Source organism: Syngnathus typhle, linkage group LG7, assembly GCF_033458585.1.
Source record: "Syngnathus typhle isolate RoL2023-S1 ecotype Sweden linkage group LG7, RoL_Styp_1.0, whole genome shotgun sequence".
Classification (NCBI taxonomy): Eukaryota; Metazoa; Chordata; class Actinopteri; order Syngnathiformes; family Syngnathidae; genus Syngnathus; species Syngnathus typhle.
In genome coordinates this window covers 18,709,738-18,728,186 of record NC_083744.1, presented here as the reverse complement: position 1 = coordinate 18,728,186, position 18,449 = coordinate 18,709,738, and the positions used below count along the sequence as shown (strand labels likewise).

Below are 18,449 nucleotides of genomic sequence, written 5' to 3'. Positions count from 1 at the left end.
ATTCAGGGATGCAAAACGGCAAGATTTGTGAGGCTGTGACAAAGCAGAATTGTTGCACTTTTTCATGAAGCTCATTTTACACGGCTACATTGGCACAACCACAAAGATAGTGCTGCAGAAAAGCTCATTTCACAATTACCAATCAATGCGTTGATACAAAATATGAGTGGCGTTAGCATTTGGTGTCTGTGTACGTACGAGACTACTTATTGATAGCTGTAGCGTGCTTTGAGTGGTGCATGCCAAAATAATTTAAAACCTTTTTTCCCTACCAATAATTAAGTGTAACCTACATCTTTTACAGATCAACTGGAAAAACAAAGAAAGAAAAGTGCGCACACCCAACCTCCCTCCCTCCCTCCCTCCCTCCCTCCCTCACTGCATTGATGGCACCAATTAGGGCTCGCCCAATTACACCACAAACAGCAAAACACCGTAGCTTGGGATCGTGATCAAATGACAAACACCGTCCTTCCTTTTCCCAGGAAACATTTATTCACTCAAGAGACAGGATCCCTCCATCAACAGGTCAGTTAAATATTAACAAATTTACAGGTGTGAGGAATGCGTGTAAAAAAAAACACAAAAAAAAACAGCAAAATAATGCACAACACACCCAAGCGCTCCTTAAAATGATCGCTCGCTCGCTCGCTCGCCCGCGCCAAGACAATGGCGCGTCACGGGCGGCCAGCCGGGCGCCGCTCTCTCTTCCCGAGTTGCGCTCCTCTCACAGTTCGATTTTGGGCGTCTTGACCTGCGGAGCAGCCACGTCAAGGAGAGCGCAAACTCTCGCGGGACTCTGCGGTGGGCGCCTTCTTACCACTTGCTCGTCGTCTTTGGCATCGTCCGCCGCGACCTCGTCTTGGTCCTCGTCCGCCCCGTCGTCCTCGGCCGCCGGCTCTTCTTCGGGCTCCTCCTCGGGCTCCTCTTCCACCTGAGGTCACAAAGTGAGGCTTTACGGCTGGAGCGGGTGGCCGGCGCGCGTTCCAAGCAAGCGTCGGGGTTGACCTGCTCGTCCAGCGGTACGTTCATGCTGAGCCTCAGCATGCGCTCGATCCTGTCGCCGTAGGCCTTGGTGTCGGCCAGCTGGTAGCCCGAGCGCAGGGCGGCCGTCTCAAAGAGGACGCTGGCCAGGTCCGACGCCGTCTGGTCCTCGCCGTCGTCCTAAAGGCGCATTGGCGCCAGAGTTACGACTCGAGATGCCTGACCGCAACGAGCCGATGTCGACTCGGGCCGCACTTACGTTGACCCGTTTGAGCATCTTCTTGATGAGGGGGTGCTTGGGGTTGATCTCTAAAGTCTTCTTCTGGCTGGCGTAGTAACTACAACATTGGTCGGGAAGGTTAGCCACCGCAGCGGCGCTTTGGGTTTGCCCTGAGCCAAACTCACTTTGTGGAAATATCTTTGCCCGTCTGGTAGGCCTGCGCCTTCATGATCCTTTCCATGTTCCCCGACCAGCCGTACTGGCTGGCCACCAGCGCGCACGGCGACTTGGTCAGCCTCTGAGACAGGACCGCCTTCTCGATCTGCACAAAAAACACGCACATGTTAAGCCCAAGCAAAGCACAATGGCCAAATGGTCGCTCGCCCGCCAGCCCGATCGCTCAGGATGTGGAAAGAAGAAAGGAGCGGACCTTGTCCTTGAGCGCCTGGTCCTTGAGCCAGGTGGTGAGCGGCTCGTACTCCTTCTCCTGCGCCTCGCGCTTCTCTTTGGCCTCGTCACTCTCGTCGAACTTGACTCCCTCCTTGGCCACGTTCTGGAAGCGCTTGCTGTCAAACTCGGGCAGGGCCTGGATGCAGTACTCGTCCACGGGCTCCGTCAGGTAGATCACCTCATAGCCCTTCTTCAGCAGCCGCTCCACAAAGGGAGACGCCTCCGCCTGGAGGCAGACGTCGCTGCGGTTTGGGTATCCCAACGCGGAGGGCATCCTGTGCACGCGCGAGCGCTGACGCAAAGCGCTGGCCTGGCCCAGCCGGGCCGGCATACCTCCTTCCTGCTGGTGCCCGCCATGAAGTAGATCTTGTCCTGCTTCTCCTTCATGCGCTCGACGTACTGCTCGAGGCCGGTGAGCTCCGTGTCGCTGTTGGAGGTGTTGAAGCGCAGCAGCTTAGCCAGCCGGGTCCGATTGGAGTGGTCCTCGATGACACCCAGCTTGATGTTGGTGCCAAACTCCTTCCAGAACTTGTCATTGTACTGCTCCTCGGCTATCTTCTTGATCATGTCCAGACTTTTGCGTACCAGCTTCTTCCGGATGACCTAATGGGCGGGGAGCGTGCAAATCAGGATGGCGCTGGCGGCGGCTGAGCGCTGGCGGCGGCTGAGCGCTGGCGGCGGCTGAGCGCTGGCTTCCGCACTCACCTTGAGGAGTTTGTGTTGCTGTAGCGTCTCTCGGGACACGTTCAGAGGGAGGTCGTCAGAGTCGACCTGATTTGGAGAGAGCAAAGGATTTGATCGGCTTGAACACACTGCCTCAGCATCAAGACAAAGCAGCGACTCACCACTCCCTTGACAAAGTTGAGGTATTTGGGCATCATGTCGTTGAAGTCGTCCGTGATGAAAACCCTCCGGACGAAAAGCTGGGACAGATGACAACGTTTTATATGCTGCCGTTTGGAATTCTTAGTTTAAAGTCAGCCAGCCCCACCCCCTCACCTTGATGTAGTCGTTCTTCTTGGAGCCGTACTCGTCAAAGAGGCCGCGGGGGGCGGCGGTGGGCACAAACAGGATGGACTTGAAGGTGACCTCGCCCTCGGCCGTGAAGTGGATGTGAGCCAGAGGGTTCTCGTTGTCCTGTTGGGAGAGCAACTTGGGAGGCGCACTGGTACTCGGACGAGCCGCCCGATCTTTGGACCGGTTGAAGTTTCCCCCCCGGGCTCATGAGCAACTAGGACCTGGATGTGTTTTTGCTGACCTTGGAGAAGGTCTTGTAGAAAGCGTTGTACTCGTCGTCCTCGACGTCCTTAGCCAGTCTCTGCCAGATGGGCTTGATGTCGTTCATTATCTCCCAGTTCCACACCGTCTTCTCCACCTTACGGTTAAGGTTAACAAAAAGCAAAAAATGACTCCAGCCCAATAATATTTGCCTTTGTGCCCACAAAGTGGCAGTCACCTTTTTGGTCTTGGGCTTGTCTTTGCCTTCTTCCTCTTCCTCCACTTCCACCTCAGCCTCATCTTCGGAGGCTTTCTCCTCCGGCTCGTCGTCGACGTCGTCATCGTCTCGGTCGACGGGCTCCTCCACCGTCTCCGTCTGATGCACGGCGGGTGAGACCAAAGCGCTTACACCCACCCGCGTGGCTATTGCAAGACTGCCCGTTTGCATTTTCGGGTCAACTTCACGCATTGCGCGGTTCATGTCGGGCACCCGCAAAACGCAATCTTATTGTAAAAGGTCAGTACCTTGCTGGCCCAAACGTAAATGGGGAAGTTGATGAACTGCGAGTACTTCCTCACGAGGTTCTTGATGGTCTCCTGTTCCAGGTAGTCCGAGGCCTCCTCTTTCATCAACAATCTGCGCAAGAGATTTCAAATGAGCTCTGTTCGTCCGGCGGGGCGGCCGCTCGCTCTCGTCGGGAACCTACGTGATGGTGGTGCCGCGGCCCAGCGTGTTCCCGCGGGGGTCCTCGATGACCGAAAAGCTGTTGGAGTCAGACTCCCAGATGTGCTGCTCGCCGTCGTTGTGCTTGGAGGTCACGATGACCTTGTCGGCCACCAGGAAGGCCGAGTAGAAGCCCACGCCGAACTGGCCGATCAGCTCCGAGGTGGACTGCTCCGCCGACTGCATCTCCGTCATCTTGTTGAGGAACTCGCTGGTGCCCGATTTGGCGATGGTGCCCAGGTTCTTCACCAGCTCCTCTTTGGTCATCCCGATGCCTGAGTCAGTGATGTGAAGCATGTTCTTCTCCTTGTCCGACTGGGGGAGGAGCAAAAGGCGTCGTGCTTTTCGTCGCGCAAATGGCTTAGAGAACGTGGCTGCGGGCGCTACGCACTTTGATTCTGATGACCAGATCTTCGTTGGAGCTCATTGCGACCTCGTCAGTGAGAGACAACAGGCGAATTTTGTCCAGTGCGTCGGAAGCATTGGAGATCAGCTCACGGAGAAAGATCTGGAATGAAAAATATCCAGCCGTCTGGAGTGAAAAATATCCAGCCGCGCTGAGCCCGACAGGAGCGACCCGCCTCACCTCTTTATTCTTGTACAGGGAGTTGATGATCAGCTTCATCATGCGGTTGACCTCAGCCTGGAAGGCGTGCTTCTCAGACTTTTCCCGTAGTTCCTTAATCTGGGCCGCGTTCAAGCCGTCCAGCTGGATGGCTTCCTCCTCCCTGTGGGAGAGGAGAGAGAGAAATAATTATATTTATCGACAAAAACTCACTCACATGCTCATCTGTCAGTGTCGCTCCAGCGTAATCATTTAAAAGTGGAGGATTCCGGAGGCAGGGGAAGATCCAGATTAAAGACTATTATTTCGCCACCTTTGAGCCAAGGCATATTTTTCATTTGAAAAGTGAATACAAGTGCTATTTGTGTACCGTCTTCTGCCATCTAGTGGATGAGCCTGCAAATACAGATCGCTGGCTGCATTAGGAAAAGCTAGCAAATTTCAAAGCAGTACACGTGCACTCTATTTTGTGCGGTTTTCAACCGCGGAACCAACCTCTGAACCACCTCGTCGTCTGTCTTGGAGCCATCCCTGCTTTTGCCCAGGTCCTCATCCACGGTACCGTCCACGTCCAGTTCATCTTCGGCCCTCACGGCAGCTAAAATGAAAGCCGGAGAGATCCCAAATGATTAGTTCTGGACTAATAGAAGCCAGAAATCATATGGCCTTTAGGAAACGCCATTTAATGCCTTGGGGGGTTGGGGGGGGGCAAGACTTTCAATATTACCTTGGATGCAGATAATGGCAGTGTATCACGTTGGCAACTTGTGAAAAGCCGAGCGAATACATTCGAATGTCACTTTGATGTTGCATAATGGTCAAAAGTTTCAAATAGAGCGAGAATTAAACCAGTTACGAATGAAATTCAAGTAACGAGACGCCAGTGCCAGGCAAAGCTAGCTTCGCAGCTAAACCATACATAGCAATAGCCGGTAGGTAACCATTCCCCTTGTCAAAGAAAACACTGGCGCCTACTCACCGAAGGCGAAGAGCCCGAGTAGAAGTCCGACAACCCACGCCCGCTTCATTTTGGGATTGGAGCTTGATTGTGACAGTTGCACCTCAGAAAAAAGGTGTTGAGTGCACGCCGTACCACAGTTCCACGAGAGACTGACAATGGACCACCCTCGCGAACACAGCACGCTTAAATCTCTCGCGCTCGACCAATGGCGGCGCACCACGCACCACCGTGGACCAATCACAACGGAGATGACGGAACAACGCTGACCAATCGCCATCCTCAACACGAGTCAATACCCTCAAATCGTGGCTGGCCATCATTGGCCGAAAATCACCCCTAATTTACGTGTTAATTACGTGTTCACTTTGATCTGTTTATCTTTTTGGGGGGATGTTTTTGGTACGCAACGTGTTTCATCGTACAAGATGTACCAGTTAACGCACCGACTCCGCATAAGACAGAAAATGGAGGGATGGATGTGGATGGATGGATGGATGATCCTAACATACCGTTTTTTTCCATGTATAATGCGCCCCCATGTATAATACGCACCCTAAAAATGGCATGTCGATGCTGGAAAAAAGCCTGTACCCATGTATAATACGCACCCAAATTTTGACTCCTACTTAAGTCTGTAAATGTAAAATTATTTCAGAAAAAATATCATCTTTGGGAACAACCGGATGTTATTCTGCCGGTCAGTATCACTGCGCATGCGCTAGCAAACTCGATAGCAAAGAAATGTTTCGGATTTGTGTAGGGTACATTGTGACAGCAAACGAGCAGGTGATCGAGCAAGCGTCTGATACGAGAGCATTGTGTTCGTGTGGAGCGTGTTTGAAGTGAACACCAGAGAAGAAAGCGCATCTGTAATGGCGGCCTCCATATCATGTCCGGATAAAAAAAAAAAGTACCCATGTATAATGCGCACCCCAGATTTTAGGACAATAAATTAGTTAAATTTTGCGCATTATACATGGAAAGAAACGGTAAATTTAAAACCAGCAATCTAATGTGAAATTGCAGTAGATATATTGGAAAACAATATTTAGGCGTATATATGCATACACGTTATTTAAGAACTACTATAAGTGTTATAAAATCAAGATGACCCAAAGAGAAGCATAATCTCCCCCTTGTTGCATAACGGCGCATCAGTTCATGCAATAAAGCTAGCCGTTAGCTTGGAGAAAACGTGCATAAAAGAAGTGCTGTTTCAGTGAGTGCTTCTTTCTTTCCTTGGCAAATCGACATTCTGGCTTACATAGTTCACGCCAGGAGGGAGACGACGCAACACGTTCACTGACTGATGCGTTGATGCACGGGAAGGAAGGAAGGAAGGAAGGAAGGAAGGAAGGAAGGAAGGAAGGAAGGAAGGAAGGAAGGAAGGAAGGAAGGAAGGAAGGAAGGAAGGAAGGAAGGAAGGAAGGAAGGAAGGAAGGAAGGAAGGAAGGAAGGAAGGAAGGAAGGAAGGCAGTTGACCCATTGCCTCGTTCGCGAACGGGAAAGCTCGCGATGAACTGGAAATGCAAATCGCTCGCTCGCTCACTCGCTCGCTCGCTCACTCACTCACTCACTCACTCACTCACTCGCTCGCTCGCTCGCTCGCTCGCTCGCTCGCTCACTCACTCACTCACTCACTCACTCACTCACTCACTCACTCACTCACTCACTCACTCACTCACTCACTCACTCACTCACTCACTCACTCACTCACTCACTCACAGATCCGTCCCGTTGGTGAACGGGAAATGCAATTCACGACTCGTTCGTGAAGGGGAAGTGACGTCATTTTCTTCTTCGTTTTGTTTTACGGCGAGGTGGCACCAGCTTTAATGTGCATTAGCGACACCTACTGGTTGAAGTCATATGAACTGAAAAAAAACAACCGAATCACTTCACTCTCGTTCACTGAAAAGATTTGAACGAATTATTCACTCACGAGCCAGCGCTATTGCAGATCCCGCTCGCGGACAGAGTGACACTTGAGTTTTTCGAGTCTTCTTTCGTCCTTCTTGTGTCATTGAAATTCAAGTTACCTGCGATACACAAATGTGAACCTTTCTGCGTTCAAACGCCAAACGTATTCTCCAAGGTGGGGGGTGGGGGGTATTGTTTCATCTGCATGGAGTGGCAGTAATTACCTTCTGGGAAATCAAGTGCAGCGCGCTACAAAATGGACCTCAGTCAAGTATTTGCACTACTAAGGAAGTAAGCAACGGTGAAGGCAGGGCATCTTCTCGTTAGCACGCGCGTCGCCTGCCTGCGTGTCTGCCTGCGTGTCTGCGTGTCAGGTGCTCAAAATAGCAACATCGGCTGAAAACAGCGCACAAATAGTCTGCTGCGGCGGCGAAAAGGCAAGCGGCTGCGCAAGACAGCAGGAAGAAGGAATTTTGCCGTTTGCCTCCGTCGTGAGCAGCAGCATCTATCTATCTATCTATCTATCTATCTATCTATCTATCTATCTATCTATCTATCTATCTATCTATCTATCTATCTATCTATCTATCTATCTATCTATCTATCTATCTATCTATCTATCTATCTATCTATCTATCTATCTATCTATCTATCTATCTATCTATCTATCTATCTATCTATCTATCTATCTATCTATCTATCTATCTATCTATCTATCTATCTATCTATCTATCTATCTATCTATCTATCTATCTATCTATCTATCTATCTATCTATCTATCTATCTATCTATCTATCTATCTATCTATCTATCTATCTATCTATCTATCTATCTATCTAATCTAATCTAATCTAATCTAATCTAATCTATCTGCCGCCCCTCGCTCGGCTCGGCTCGGCTCCTCCCTTCTTCCCTTTCGCCCGCCACTGCTCCCACACTCCGCGGACCCTTCTCATTTGCCTGCACGTACGTGAGTGAGTGTGTGTGCGTGTGTGGCTGCATGTGTTTGCGTGCGTGTGCACGTCTGACTCTCTCTCTCCCTTTGCTCGGCTGCAGCTGGCGTGGGCGTGCACTGCACTGCCCGTGACCCTCCTCTCCTCTCCGCGGCGGCCCTCGCTCGCTCGCTCACTCGCTCGCTCATTGCCTGGCTTGCTGGTCGGCTGGCTGCTGGCTCTGCGTGCCTCTGGATGGACGGTTTGCGTCTTCCGCCGCTCATCGAGGAGCCTTTGGACGCTGCAGGTCTGGGCGCTCCCCTTTCGTCATGCTCTGTCTGTGATGTCGTGCTGCTGCTGCTGGCTATTTTTAGCGCGGAGTGAAGGATGCATGGATGGAACAGGGATGGGGATTGAAGAGGAGGAAGCGAGGGGTCAGGTGGTCGGTCAGGAGGAGGGGACATAAGGCGGACAGGGACATGCGTGTGTGGTGCGGTGTGTATGTGGATGCATTGCATGGAGGTGATGCACCACGGCAACAAAGCTGGCAGGTGAGCTCCGGTGTTGCAGGCAGGCAGCCACGCAGGCAGGCAGCCACGCAGGCAGGCAGCCACGCAGGCAGGCAGCCACGCAGGCAGGCAGCCACGCAGGCAGGCAGCCACGCAGGCAGGCAGCCACGCAGGCAGGCAGCCAACCAGCCTCGCAGGCAGGCAGGCAGGCTTGCAGGCAGGCAGCCACGCAGGCAGGCAGCCACGCAGGCAGGCAGCCACGCAGGCAGGCAGCCACGCAGGCAGGCAGCCACGCAGGCAGGCAGCCAACCAGCCTCGCAGGCAGGCAGGCAGGCAGGCAGGCAGGCTTGCAGGCAGGCAGCCACGCAGGCAGGCAGCCACGCAGGCAGGCAGCCTCGCAGGCAGGCAGGCAGGCGAGGCGATGGAGCTGGCAGGTGAGCGAGCGAGCAAGCGCGCACCGCTTTTTGGATACTTGAGGCTCGTGTCTTGTTGGTGTCAGGGTAAAAGGAGGCATCTGCGTTCAACAGAAGGTTCTACAGGTCAAAGAAAAAAATAGGGGCAAAAGCGCAGCTCGTCACTTTTGATTTGCCTTTTTGGCTACGCAATTTCTCAGTTAACACTCTTCACATTGTCGCCCAAGCCCCCATTCTAAATCTTTTTTTAATTTTTTTACATAGAACCACGGTGGCTCCTAACCTGAAATTTGAGGGGCCCAACTCGGAGGTACGATAAAAACTCCCTCCACTTGTTGTCAATATAGGACTGATGCATGCATCAACTATAGTCAGTGCCCCCTGCTGGCCGCGGTTGAGCATGGCAAGTGCAGATTGGACATATTTGCAAGGCGCTTGTTGTATTTCACAGCTACGGGCCGGCATATTGCGCCTCCTACGCGCAGGAGCGGAGCGGATCGCCGCGTTCCCACTCGACATTTCTCCTCGGCGCCTACACGCGTACCGAAACGCGTTCTATCCAAGCCGCACGCCCACGTCGTTCCACTCCCAGCTGCGCACTTCTCTTTGACGTGGCGCCATTGCCGAGCTTGAGTGTGGGGCCTGCTTCCCTGCCATCCTGCCATCCTGCCATCCTGCCATCCTGCTTTCCTGCTTTCCTGCTTTCCTGCTTTCCTGCCTGCCTGCCTGCCTGCCTGCCTGCCTGCCTGCCTGCCTGCCTGCCTGCCTGCCTGCCTGCCTGGCTGCCTGCCTGGCTGCCTGCCTGGCTGCCTGCCTGGCTGCCTGCCTGGCTGCCTGCCTGGCTGCCTGCCTGCCTGGCTGCCTGCCTGCCTGCCTGCCTGCCTGCCTGCCTGCCTGCCTGCCTGCCTGCCTGGCTGCCTGCCTGCCTGCCTGCCTGCCTGCCTGGCTGCCTGCCTGCCTGGCCAAAAATCCCCACAGGACGCAGCGGCTGAATTTCTCCGGGCTCTGCCGGACAAATAAACAGCAGCAGAGTTGGCGCAGCGGGCAAACTTTGCGTCGGAAATGTGTCAAAACATTGCAGCTGCGAGGCTCTCATGGAGGAAAGGCGAATGAAAACAAAGCATCTGGGGCCCTCGGGGCACCCCTGCTCCTTTTTTTTTTCTTCTTCAATTCCGCCTTGACATCTTATTTCCTGACCATCAACCTCAGCGAAGCCACCAATCCCATGACTCGAATTTTACCAACAGGAGCGCAACGGACGAAGCGCCTGAGCGATGCGTTTGATGTGTGCCATTTTACTCCGTCCGTCCATCCGTCCGTCCCTCCCTCTGCTCTTTTGCGCTGGCAACATTTGGCCTTCTTCTCCCCTTCTACTTCAATGAACTTGCTAGCGCCGCTTTAGCGCTAGTGTGCTCGCTTCAAATTATGCATGACCTCCTTCATGGAAATACAGCTGTGCGTGTGTGTGCGTGGGTGTGTGCGTGCGTGCGGATGCTCATTAGAACGCTTGGCCGTGTATCAAACAAGGCTTTGCACATAATGGGATCTTCATCGGCAGCATTAATGGTGCCCCGTGTGAGGCTCCCTCCTGCCGAGGTGATTATAGAGTAGTAGTTGACAAAAAAAAAGAACATTTTGTTTGTCAAATAAAAAGTCAAGTTTGTTCCTTAATCACAGCAACATCTCCCGGGGCTTCAGAGTTGACCCGTATTAACGACGATCTCCCCTGAGCTCCAAAGAAAGGAAAGATGGGAAGCCGACCTGACCCCTAATGAGTACATCTCACAAAAGGCGGAGAAAATGATGACGGCAAGACGAGAATCTCCCGAGCTCGCTTTTCATGAGGCGCGCCTTGAATTCATTCTCGGCACACCCGCCGCACTTGTCGGCTAAGCGAGGGAGATAAAGACGGCGATAGCAGCTCACTTCACGAGGAACAAGCAGGCCGAGCCAGAAAATGGAAAGAAATGCAAAGTTGAAGGTGAGATGTGGTTGTCACAGCTCCACAGGCCCATTCCTATCCACTTGCGTTGCTGAGTGGTGGGTGAGTCTTGGTCATGACTTGAGCGACTGCCCCTCCGGGCTCCGGGCCCCGGGCCCTGGGCTCCCTCCATCCGCCTCACTGCGCTCTCAGCTCACTCACGCCACCCGCTGGACTGAAAAGTTGCTTGTTTGACGGCGGCAAAGCATTCTTTTGACATTTCAGGGTGCGTACGTTTTTGAGTGAATAGTTTTATTTTCAACAAGTATCTGTAGCTCTGCTCTAGCACAATGTAAGAGTACTTTAGTCCCTTCAATAGAATTTGTGTGTGCGCAAGTGCCTCACTCCAGAGCCTTTTATCACGTGGTCCTCGTTCGTCTCTGCTTTGGCTCCATTCTGCCAACCATCTCAGTTCCAGGCATGATGAAAAGGTGTCGCTACTTTGAATATTCAAATGGAGGCCGCTGTCGCCTGTGCCGCTGCCGCCGCTGAAACAAAAAGAGGATTCAAAGGCACTTTCATCACAAGAGCCTGCTATTGATTTAAAAGACAATGGCGGGGCCGGCCGGCTTGAATCAAAGAGTTGAATGAAGCGAGAAGGCTCCGTCACCTCCGTGCCTTTCATGTCTCCTTCAGGTGATCCGAGCCAGCTCAAAGCGGACGGCGGCGCCGAGGAGAGAGACGTGCCGGAGGACGGCGACGAGAAGCTGGAGATGGAGCCCGAGCGTGCCGCCAAAGACGGGGAGGACGGAGGCGGCGGGAATCTGAGCGAGAAGCAGGAGGAGCAGGAGGAACAGGAGCTGGAAGAGCTGAGGGCTCAAGTCCTGCAGCTGCTGCTGGAGTTGGAGGATGCCAGGGAGACGTCGACTAAGCACCACGACGGCTTCCTGGAGCTGCAAGGTGAGACGCGCCTTTGTGGTGTGGCAGGGCTCCAGCAGGGGGCGCTGTTTGGCTTGATATGTCTACTGTCAACCCTGTTTGGCATATGACATGAGGGTTTTTTTCAACACACTTTCCTCACTCCAAACACACTTCCATACTCATGTGATTTCTCTTGTTGCTCGTTCCTGTCGGATGGCTGCGCTATTAAAACCCACATGACGCTCCCCAAATACTATATGTTGTCCGTGATGTCATCTTTTAACAAAGCCTTCTGGGTAATGGCTTGCACTTATCTCACTGGCATGCATGCGTGTGTGTGTGTGCGTGTGTGTGTGTGTGTGTGTGTGTGCGTGTGGCGGCGGCAGCGCATTCCACGGACAACTGCGCACACTCAAGAGAAGCTTCCAGACTCCCCACCGGGACCGCTCAGCTGTTTCCTGACCACAACTGTCGGGGTTCCTCGGGGAACATTGTCAGGGAATGACACACGGTGCAGAGAGAGAGAGAGAGAGAGAGAGGGAGGGAGGGAGGGAGGGAGGGAGGGAGGCGGGGGGGGGGGGATGTGAGGAGGGAGGCAGGCAGGGGGGGAGGTAGGCAGGCGGGGGCGGGTTGTACGGCACTCGCGGCTATCTATCCCTTACATGGGGAATATTTTAGTTGTGCGAGCAATGGTGGCCTTGGAAATAAAAGCCGCAATTCAAAATGAAACTTTCCCATGAGAATGGCTTTCCTTCTAGGAACAGCAAATTGTGACAAGTAGAAGCAGCAGTAGCAGCAGCAGCAGCAGCTTGTCCATTGATTCAAAGTCCAATTGATCGTGCTGTCGTCGAAGCAATCAGCGCGAGGAGAAGCGCGTGCTTTTGCAACGTCAAATGAAATGGCATTTACTCGCAATTGTATTCTTACCGTGGTGGAGCAACGCAGCATCTCCCGCTGGCCCGACTGATATGTTCCTCGTGTTCCTTCAGGACTGCTGGAGGACGAACGTCTGGCCAGCGCCCATCAGGCCGAAGCCTTCGCTCGACAGATCCACAACCTGCAAGGTACAACACAACGGGATTAAGGTTTCCTCGTTCTATTCGTTGGGTTGAGGTCAGCAGGCCCAACCACTTGTGCCGCCGGATGGAGAGCGTTGGCTTTTCCATTCCCTTTGTTTTCTTTTGGACCATTGGACTGGACTGAACACAAAAAAAAAAATGCATCAAGTCAGCCCATTTGGGCCAAGTGTCACATTTGCGACCCTTTGTTTTCCTGAAGAGAATCGTGTTCATGCGAGAGAGAGAGAGAGCGAGAGAGAGAGAGCATTGCCGTCAGTTGCGTCAGCAGCCCAGCGCACACTTTCACGCTCTCTTCCAAAGAAATGACAAATCCTTGTTTTAAGGCGGTGGCTCGACCGCAGCTCCGTACTTGCGAGTCTCGACTCGGCCCTTCGTCTTTCTCAATAGCTTTTGTCTTTTTGGCGGCAGTCGGAGCGCGATGAAAACTCAAGGGAAGCGTTTTGCGCGTTGAAAATAACAGCGGGAGCCCCTTTGTCCTCCAGCCCAGCTGCGCTCAGCCAAGGAGGAGATGGACGGCCTGGAGGAGGAGAAGGAGAGCGAGCTGGCCGAGGCTCGGGAGGAGCTGCGCGCCGCCCGCGAGGAGGCGCTCCTGCTGCAGCAGGCGGCCGAGGAGGCGGCGGCCGAGCGCGAGAACGACATCGCCTCGCTGCAGGAGGAGCTGTGCCGGCGGAGGGCCGAGCTCGGGCGCCTGGGCGACGATGCGCGCCACTACGAGCTGGAGATCACCACGCTGAGGGCCGAGCTCAGCGTGAAGAGCCGCCAAGGGCCGCAGGGTGAGGCGCTTTGGGGCCAAGCCCCAACCAGGCCCGCCGGGAGTCACAAATTTCACGATACAACAAATTCCCCGAGCCGCTCCAGGCGACGCGGAGCTGCTGAAGGAGGAGTGCCGGAGCCTGAGGGAGGAGTGCCGGGCCCTGAAGGAGGACAACCGGAGGCTCTCGGAGAGGCTGCAGCTGCTCCGCCGACAGAAGACAAGGTGAGAGGTCACTCGTCAGCTGTTTGCTACCCGGGCCTCGGCTGGGGACGCCGCCGCTAAGTTCCCCAAACGGCAGGCGCGGTGTCCTAATGCTCGACTTCAGCCGGCTGGGGACGCTGCCGCTGAGTTCCCCAAACGGCAGGCGCGGTGTCCTAATGCTCGACCTCAGCATTACGGCTCCTCGCCGTTTCAGCTCCGACGACGAAGGCGGCCGGGGCGACGGGACGGAGACGCGCGCCGACGACACCCTGAGCGAGGTGAGCGCGGCCCCCTCGCACGACGCCTGGGTCCAGAAGAACATCTCCTTTGACGGCAAGCCCGGGACGCCCACCGGATGGCACGGCGGCGAGATCTGCTCGCTCAGGGAGCAGCTCAAACAGGCTGAGGAGAAGGCCTCGCGGGTTCACAAAGAGGTGAGTCAGCGCTGGCTCGCTCGCTCGCTCTTCCAACAGGTGTCCAACGTCCGGCTCAAGGGTCGCAAGCCTCAGCCACCCGACATGCCTTGGTGAGCCATCTGGCCGCCATCTGGTTGCCTCTGTTCCAGTGCCACGGGCTGAAGCTGGAGCTGCAGGAGCTGCAGGAGCTCTACGACAGCAGTCAGAAGGAGCGCAACCAGCTGGAGGAGGAGCTTGGGCGTTGCAAGGCAGAGCTGGAGAAGTTGGCTCAGGTGAGGAAGGCCGCTGGGGCCAAGTCCGTCGCCATGAAAGAGAAAAACAACTAGGGCCGTCCAGTGGTACCTTGAGTTAGCTCATTGTCTTGCTTGAAAGCACATACATATGCAGCACGGACCCAAGCCCAAGTAGAGGGGCTCAAGAATCGAGCCTTGGGGCACTTGGTCACTTGAGGTACCAAGCAATCAAAGTCAACACAGTCAAGGGAGCACTGTGACGGAGGCTCGGGTCTACTGCAAATGGCATGGCACCTACTGTATCTCGTCTGTGGTGTGTGTCTCTCATGCCGTCCGTGGTATGTTCCCTTTCAAACGGGATGGCTTTCGGCGCGTCAGTGCGTCTGTCTGTCCTTGAATCTCTGCGAGCTACTAAAAGGCCAAAGCGGCCTGCCCTCTGGCGCCAGCCAATCAAACGGCGCCTCCCAAGCAGTCCAAAGTCAAAGTCTGCTTTATTGTCAATTTCCTCACATGCCAAGACACGCAAAGAAATGGAAATGACGTTCCCACTATCCCACGGTGACAAGACATAGTACACAATATACATACTACAAGTAAAATGAAGTGAAATCCAAGCAAACGGATTGCACGCGTGCGCGCCCGGCAAGTCTCTCCTCTTTTTCTTTGTTGTCTGTGTGTGGTGTCAAAGTGTCCACCCGTCCGCGCCCTTCCCTTATTGAGCCAGGGGAGGAGCGTCACGCTGCCAAATGGTCCGAAGGTGCACAATTCTAAACCTTCTTTCTGCCGGAGTTTCAGCCAGACTGGCCCGGGCGGTCGACCTTTGAGCCAGCCGTGCACGTATTTCCATTTGGGAAGAATGAGCTGATGTCACGGCGGCGGCGGCGGCGGCGGCGGCTTGAATGTCAGCCATCGTTGGCTGCATGTTTGTTGGTCCATCGTGCGCCCGTCATCCCCATGCTCCTTGTCTTCCTTGTGTTTGTTCCCTCCTCAGAGCTTCATCCATCCATCTGAGCACCCTGTTCTCTCCATCCCCTTCATAGGAATGATTGTAATAGTGGCCGTGGTCTGGTGCTGCTTGTCGGAGTTGGCGTCCCACAGAGCAAGGTATGAGAGCGGCTCGGAGCCCTAAACCCGAATCTCGCCTTTGACCACAGCAAAGGAAACAAAGGAGTTTTCTGCCCGATTGGCTCGCAGCCAGCGCTGGCTGTCTTGAGATACGAGCCGCTTGAGCTAGCTTGGTGCTGAGCAACGTAAAAGGCCCGCCGCGGGCAGGCTAACACTTGTAGATGACAGACAATAGTCTCGTGTGAAAAAGCAAGGCTATTCCTGCAGTCCTTCAGAGTAGCAGCAAAAGTCTTGTATTTGCCACCGCCGCCGCGTCACCTCTCTTTTCAGCGCTTCCGTAATAAACGGAAGGAAGCGCACCTCAAGGCACCGCTGAATTTCTGCAATTGGCCATGACAGCAAAAGTCCAAATAAGTACGTGCGCTAAAGGAACGGGTGGGCGGGCACTTTGCCAAAGCACAACACAAGCTCGCGCTCGCTCGCTCGCTCGCTCGTCTCCAATCGCAATCGTCGTAAAAACAAATTGCCTTTCCTGCCTTTGGCTTGTCCCTCTTCTTGACAGAAGGAAAAGGAAAGCAACTTGTTGCGCTAACTTAATTCATGTTGCCGCCACTCATTTCCATATGGAAGCTTTTCCCACTTAGACCCCCAAAACGTTCATCCAAGCGTTGCTGGAGCCAAAAGAGCTGGGTGACTTTCTTTGCTGGTTGGGGGGCAAACGGACGTGCGTCTTTGACAAGCTTCCCTCCTTGGTGTCTTGCGTCAGGGGAGTGAGCTAGCTTGGAAGTCCATCTTGACGGCCGCCGCCACGCTGCTGACGGCGAGCGCCGTGTTGAGGGCGCTCGTCCGATCTTGACCTTATCCCACGGACGGCCGGGAGCGGAGCGGAGCGGAGCGTGGCTGGCTGGCCCCGGTGGCTACGACGTGCGCGGTCGCCGTGGAGGACGCTGTCACTCCTCTTGTGGGAATAGTCTCTCTCTTTTATTGCATCCTTCCTTATTCAGTCATGTGTTGCTTTCATTCTTGCCTTTGTCCAATGCTTTGTTGAGTGCGCTGAAATGCGGGGGAGCTTGTTCACCAGGCTCGCTCGCGCTTGATTTTTAAGGAAGGCGCATGCGCACGTCGACATGTTTTGCTAGTAAATTCACCTTGTCGTTTTTGCCCTTTGTTTTCCGACGTGACGGAGAGGCACCTTGCCTCGCAAGTGCTCCACGTTCATTGAGACTTTACAATTGAAATAGAGACAATCGCTGAAAATGGGATTTCAGTGTATTTTTGGCTGTGGAAATGACTTTAGTGCTTTTTCAAAGTCAAAGTCTGCTTTATTGTCAATTTCTTCACATGCCGAGACACACAAAGAAATCAAAATGACGTTCCCGCTAAGAAGAAAAGCATGCAGCGCACAACTCCTTAAGACTCAGCCCATAAGACTGAGCGATGCCAGTCACTAGGGCCCGCCCCCTAAAGCACAACTACCAGCGACCGGCGGCAAAATAATTGTCAGCGTGGCCGCCAGGCAGGTAGGCAACGTTTGCGAGGGAAGCCGTTAATGGCTCCCAGCCGGGACTATTAAAACGGCTCTAATTTCACGCTCGACAAAGCCGTCGTTGTTAAAGATTGCCGTTAGGGCGTTTGCCCGCAACCGTACGAAGGTGCTTCAAGGAATTGGAGCAGTTTGGCTCATCGGGCACAATTGGAGCAAATGCCACAAAAACATGCTCAAACGTATGGCTCTCAGCGCTTGAGAGAAAGTCAACTGGTTGGCTTTGAACCCCACCTAGTTTGCGCTAGCTGTTGTTTTCCTTGCCTGGCCACTGAGCTGAGAGCCAGGCGGTGGCGGCGCTTCAAGCAGTGAATAGAGGCAGGCCCCCGCGGCTTTGCGTGCAACAAAACTACAAGCAATCTCATGTCATGACCACGTCACTGGATGGAAATAAGAAAGTGCCGGGAGCGCCTTCCATTTGTACCTGCTTTGTTGAAAGTTCTATTTGGAAGAGCCACATAGATTTGATTGTCAAATGTCTAGCAGTGGTGACTTTGTTTCAAAGACGAATGAAGCCGACGGTAAGCTCGATGAGGCCACGAGTGTGCGTGCGTGCGTGCGTTCAACTTTAGACGGCAGCTGCAAAGTGATGACTTGCAGCTTCCCATCGGACAGACGGGGAAGGCCAGCTCTCGTTTGATTGAAACGCCCGTCGGAGTTGCGATCCATCCGACCTTCGGCGGCCGCTTTGCATCTGGCTGCGCTCGCTCGACTTTGTTCTTTTTCACATGGCTGTGGCTATTTGTCACCCGCAGCTCCATTTCTACTGTCTGTGACGTGAGAAAATAAATATAACTTGCCGCCCTCATGGTGTGTGCCTTTTCCTCGCGGTGGGGGCAGGGCGGGCGGGGGTTAGGGGGGGGGCATGTGCCCCTCCCCACCCAAATGACGGCAAACGCTGCGTTCACTTTTGTGACTCAACGTTGACTGAGTTGGACAAGATGCTAATCATGGAAAGACAAAGATTGCACTTTGAACTCACCTGCCTTTCAAAACAAGAAAGAGAAACAAAGGCAAAAGATGAGCAGCGACGTCGCGGCCTTCCTTGAAATGGCGACGGCCGCGGTCATTCGCTTCGAATTGGCTTCTAAATCGATTGTAATTGGATGATATCCTGGCTTTGCCGCCGAGTCACCACGCCGCGCGTGTCATCCTGCCGCGCACACAAAGGCACATCATCAAATGAGCACATCATCAAATGAGCACTTCATTCGCGTCATTTCAAAGTATGAACGGAGCCAAAAGAAGACGACAAGCCTCCAGAGTCCACTCGCATCAGCTATAAAAAGATTGCGTGTCAATCTTTGAGCATCGATGACTGCTGACTGATGAGCACGCCCCAAGATTTTCTATTCTGACTCGTACAGTGTGATTAGTATGCCAAAGTCCTACTTTGTGATAGGACTTGCTGTGGGAAAG

The 18,449-nt window shown here is 53.8% G+C and overlaps 2 protein-coding genes and 1 long non-coding RNA gene across 9 annotated transcripts in view; 1 reads left to right on the top strand and 2 right to left on the bottom strand.

Annotated features, from left to right (window-relative positions):
* Positions 1–472: 472 nt before the first annotated feature.
* On the bottom strand, positions 473–5,302 carry hsp90b1 (heat shock protein 90, beta (grp94), member 1). The gene is made up of 18 exons (XM_061282900.1): positions 5,141–5,302; positions 4,657–4,759; positions 4,183–4,324; positions 3,988–4,104; positions 3,580–3,911; positions 3,398–3,509; positions 3,111–3,248; positions 2,913–3,029; positions 2,654–2,791; positions 2,500–2,577; positions 2,360–2,425; positions 1,988–2,257; positions 1,635–1,880; positions 1,390–1,526; positions 1,244–1,322; positions 1,009–1,164; positions 821–934; positions 473–754 (listed from the first exon to the last, which is right to left on the bottom strand). The coding sequence occupies exons 1-18, from the start codon at positions 5,187–5,189 to the stop codon at positions 728–730; spliced, it is 2,421 nt and encodes an 806-aa protein (XP_061138884.1). The 5' UTR covers positions 5,190–5,302; the 3' UTR covers positions 473–727.
* A 2,564-nt stretch (positions 5,303–7,866) lies between these two features.
* LOC133157653 (coiled-coil domain-containing protein 136-like) lies at positions 7,867–17,838 on the top strand. Of its 4 annotated transcripts, none has more exons than XM_061284357.1 (9): positions 7,867–8,009; positions 8,100–8,282; positions 11,515–11,778; positions 12,729–12,803; positions 13,301–13,591; positions 13,668–13,794; positions 13,988–14,207; positions 14,339–14,461; positions 15,414–17,838. In XM_061284357.1, the coding sequence occupies exons 2-9, from the start codon at positions 8,231–8,233 to the stop codon at positions 15,549–15,551; spliced, it is 1,290 nt and encodes a 429-aa protein (XP_061140341.1). In that variant the 5' UTR covers positions 7,867–8,009; positions 8,100–8,230; the 3' UTR covers positions 15,552–17,838. The 4 variants fall into 4 exon arrangements, 3 of the variants coding, with proteins under 3 accessions (XP_061140341.1, XP_061140343.1, XP_061140342.1); XR_009715058.1 differs by having other exon boundaries at positions 7,872–8,282; positions 15,463–15,526; positions 16,254–17,838; XM_061284359.1 differs by having other exon boundaries at positions 7,878–8,282; positions 15,414–15,526; positions 16,254–17,838.
* LOC133157654 (uncharacterized) overlaps positions 11,110–18,449 on the bottom strand; it is a 52,524-nt gene continuing 45,184 nt past the window's right edge. For 3 of the 4 annotated variants that reach the window (XR_009715062.1, XR_009715060.1, XR_009715061.1), the window contains 3 exons: positions 12,667–12,796; positions 11,489–11,852; positions 11,110–11,366 (listed from right to left, as the gene is read on the bottom strand). This is a non-coding gene — a long non-coding RNA (uncharacterized LOC133157654). Of the gene's footprint in view, positions 11,367–11,488; positions 11,853–12,666; positions 12,939–18,449 lie in introns of all 4 variants that reach the window. The other variant, XR_009715063.1, reaches the window with a different exon arrangement.

What these genes read in the sequence shown, in the direction of transcription:
- hsp90b1 (XM_061282900.1), bottom strand. Translation starts at nt 5,189, where the DNA reads ATGAAGCGGGCGTGGGTTGTCGGACTTCTACTCGGGCTCTTCGCCTTC. An exon ending in CCCTGTACAAGAATAAAGAG is followed by an intron (nt 4,105 to 4,182) that starts GTGAGGCGGGTC and finishes TTTTCATTCCAG; the next exon opens with ATCTTTCTCCGTGAGCTGAT. An exon ending in GGCAAAGATATTTCCACAAA is followed by an intron (nt 1,323 to 1,389) that starts GTGAGTTTGGCT and finishes CCAATGTTGTAG; the next exon opens with TTACTACGCCAGCCAGAAGA.
- LOC133157653 (XM_061284357.1), top strand. Translation starts at nt 8,231, where the DNA reads ATGGACGGTTTGCGTCTTCCGCCGCTCATCGAGGAGCCTTTGGACGCT. An exon ending in ACAGATCCACAACCTGCAAG is followed by an intron (nt 12,804 to 13,300) that starts GTACAACACAAC and finishes TTTGTCCTCCAG; the next exon opens with CCCAGCTGCGCTCAGCCAAG. An exon ending in AGCTGGAGAAGTTGGCTCAG is followed by an intron (nt 14,462 to 15,413) that starts GTGAGGAAGGCC and finishes TTCCCTCCTCAG; the next exon opens with AGCTTCATCCATCCATCTGA.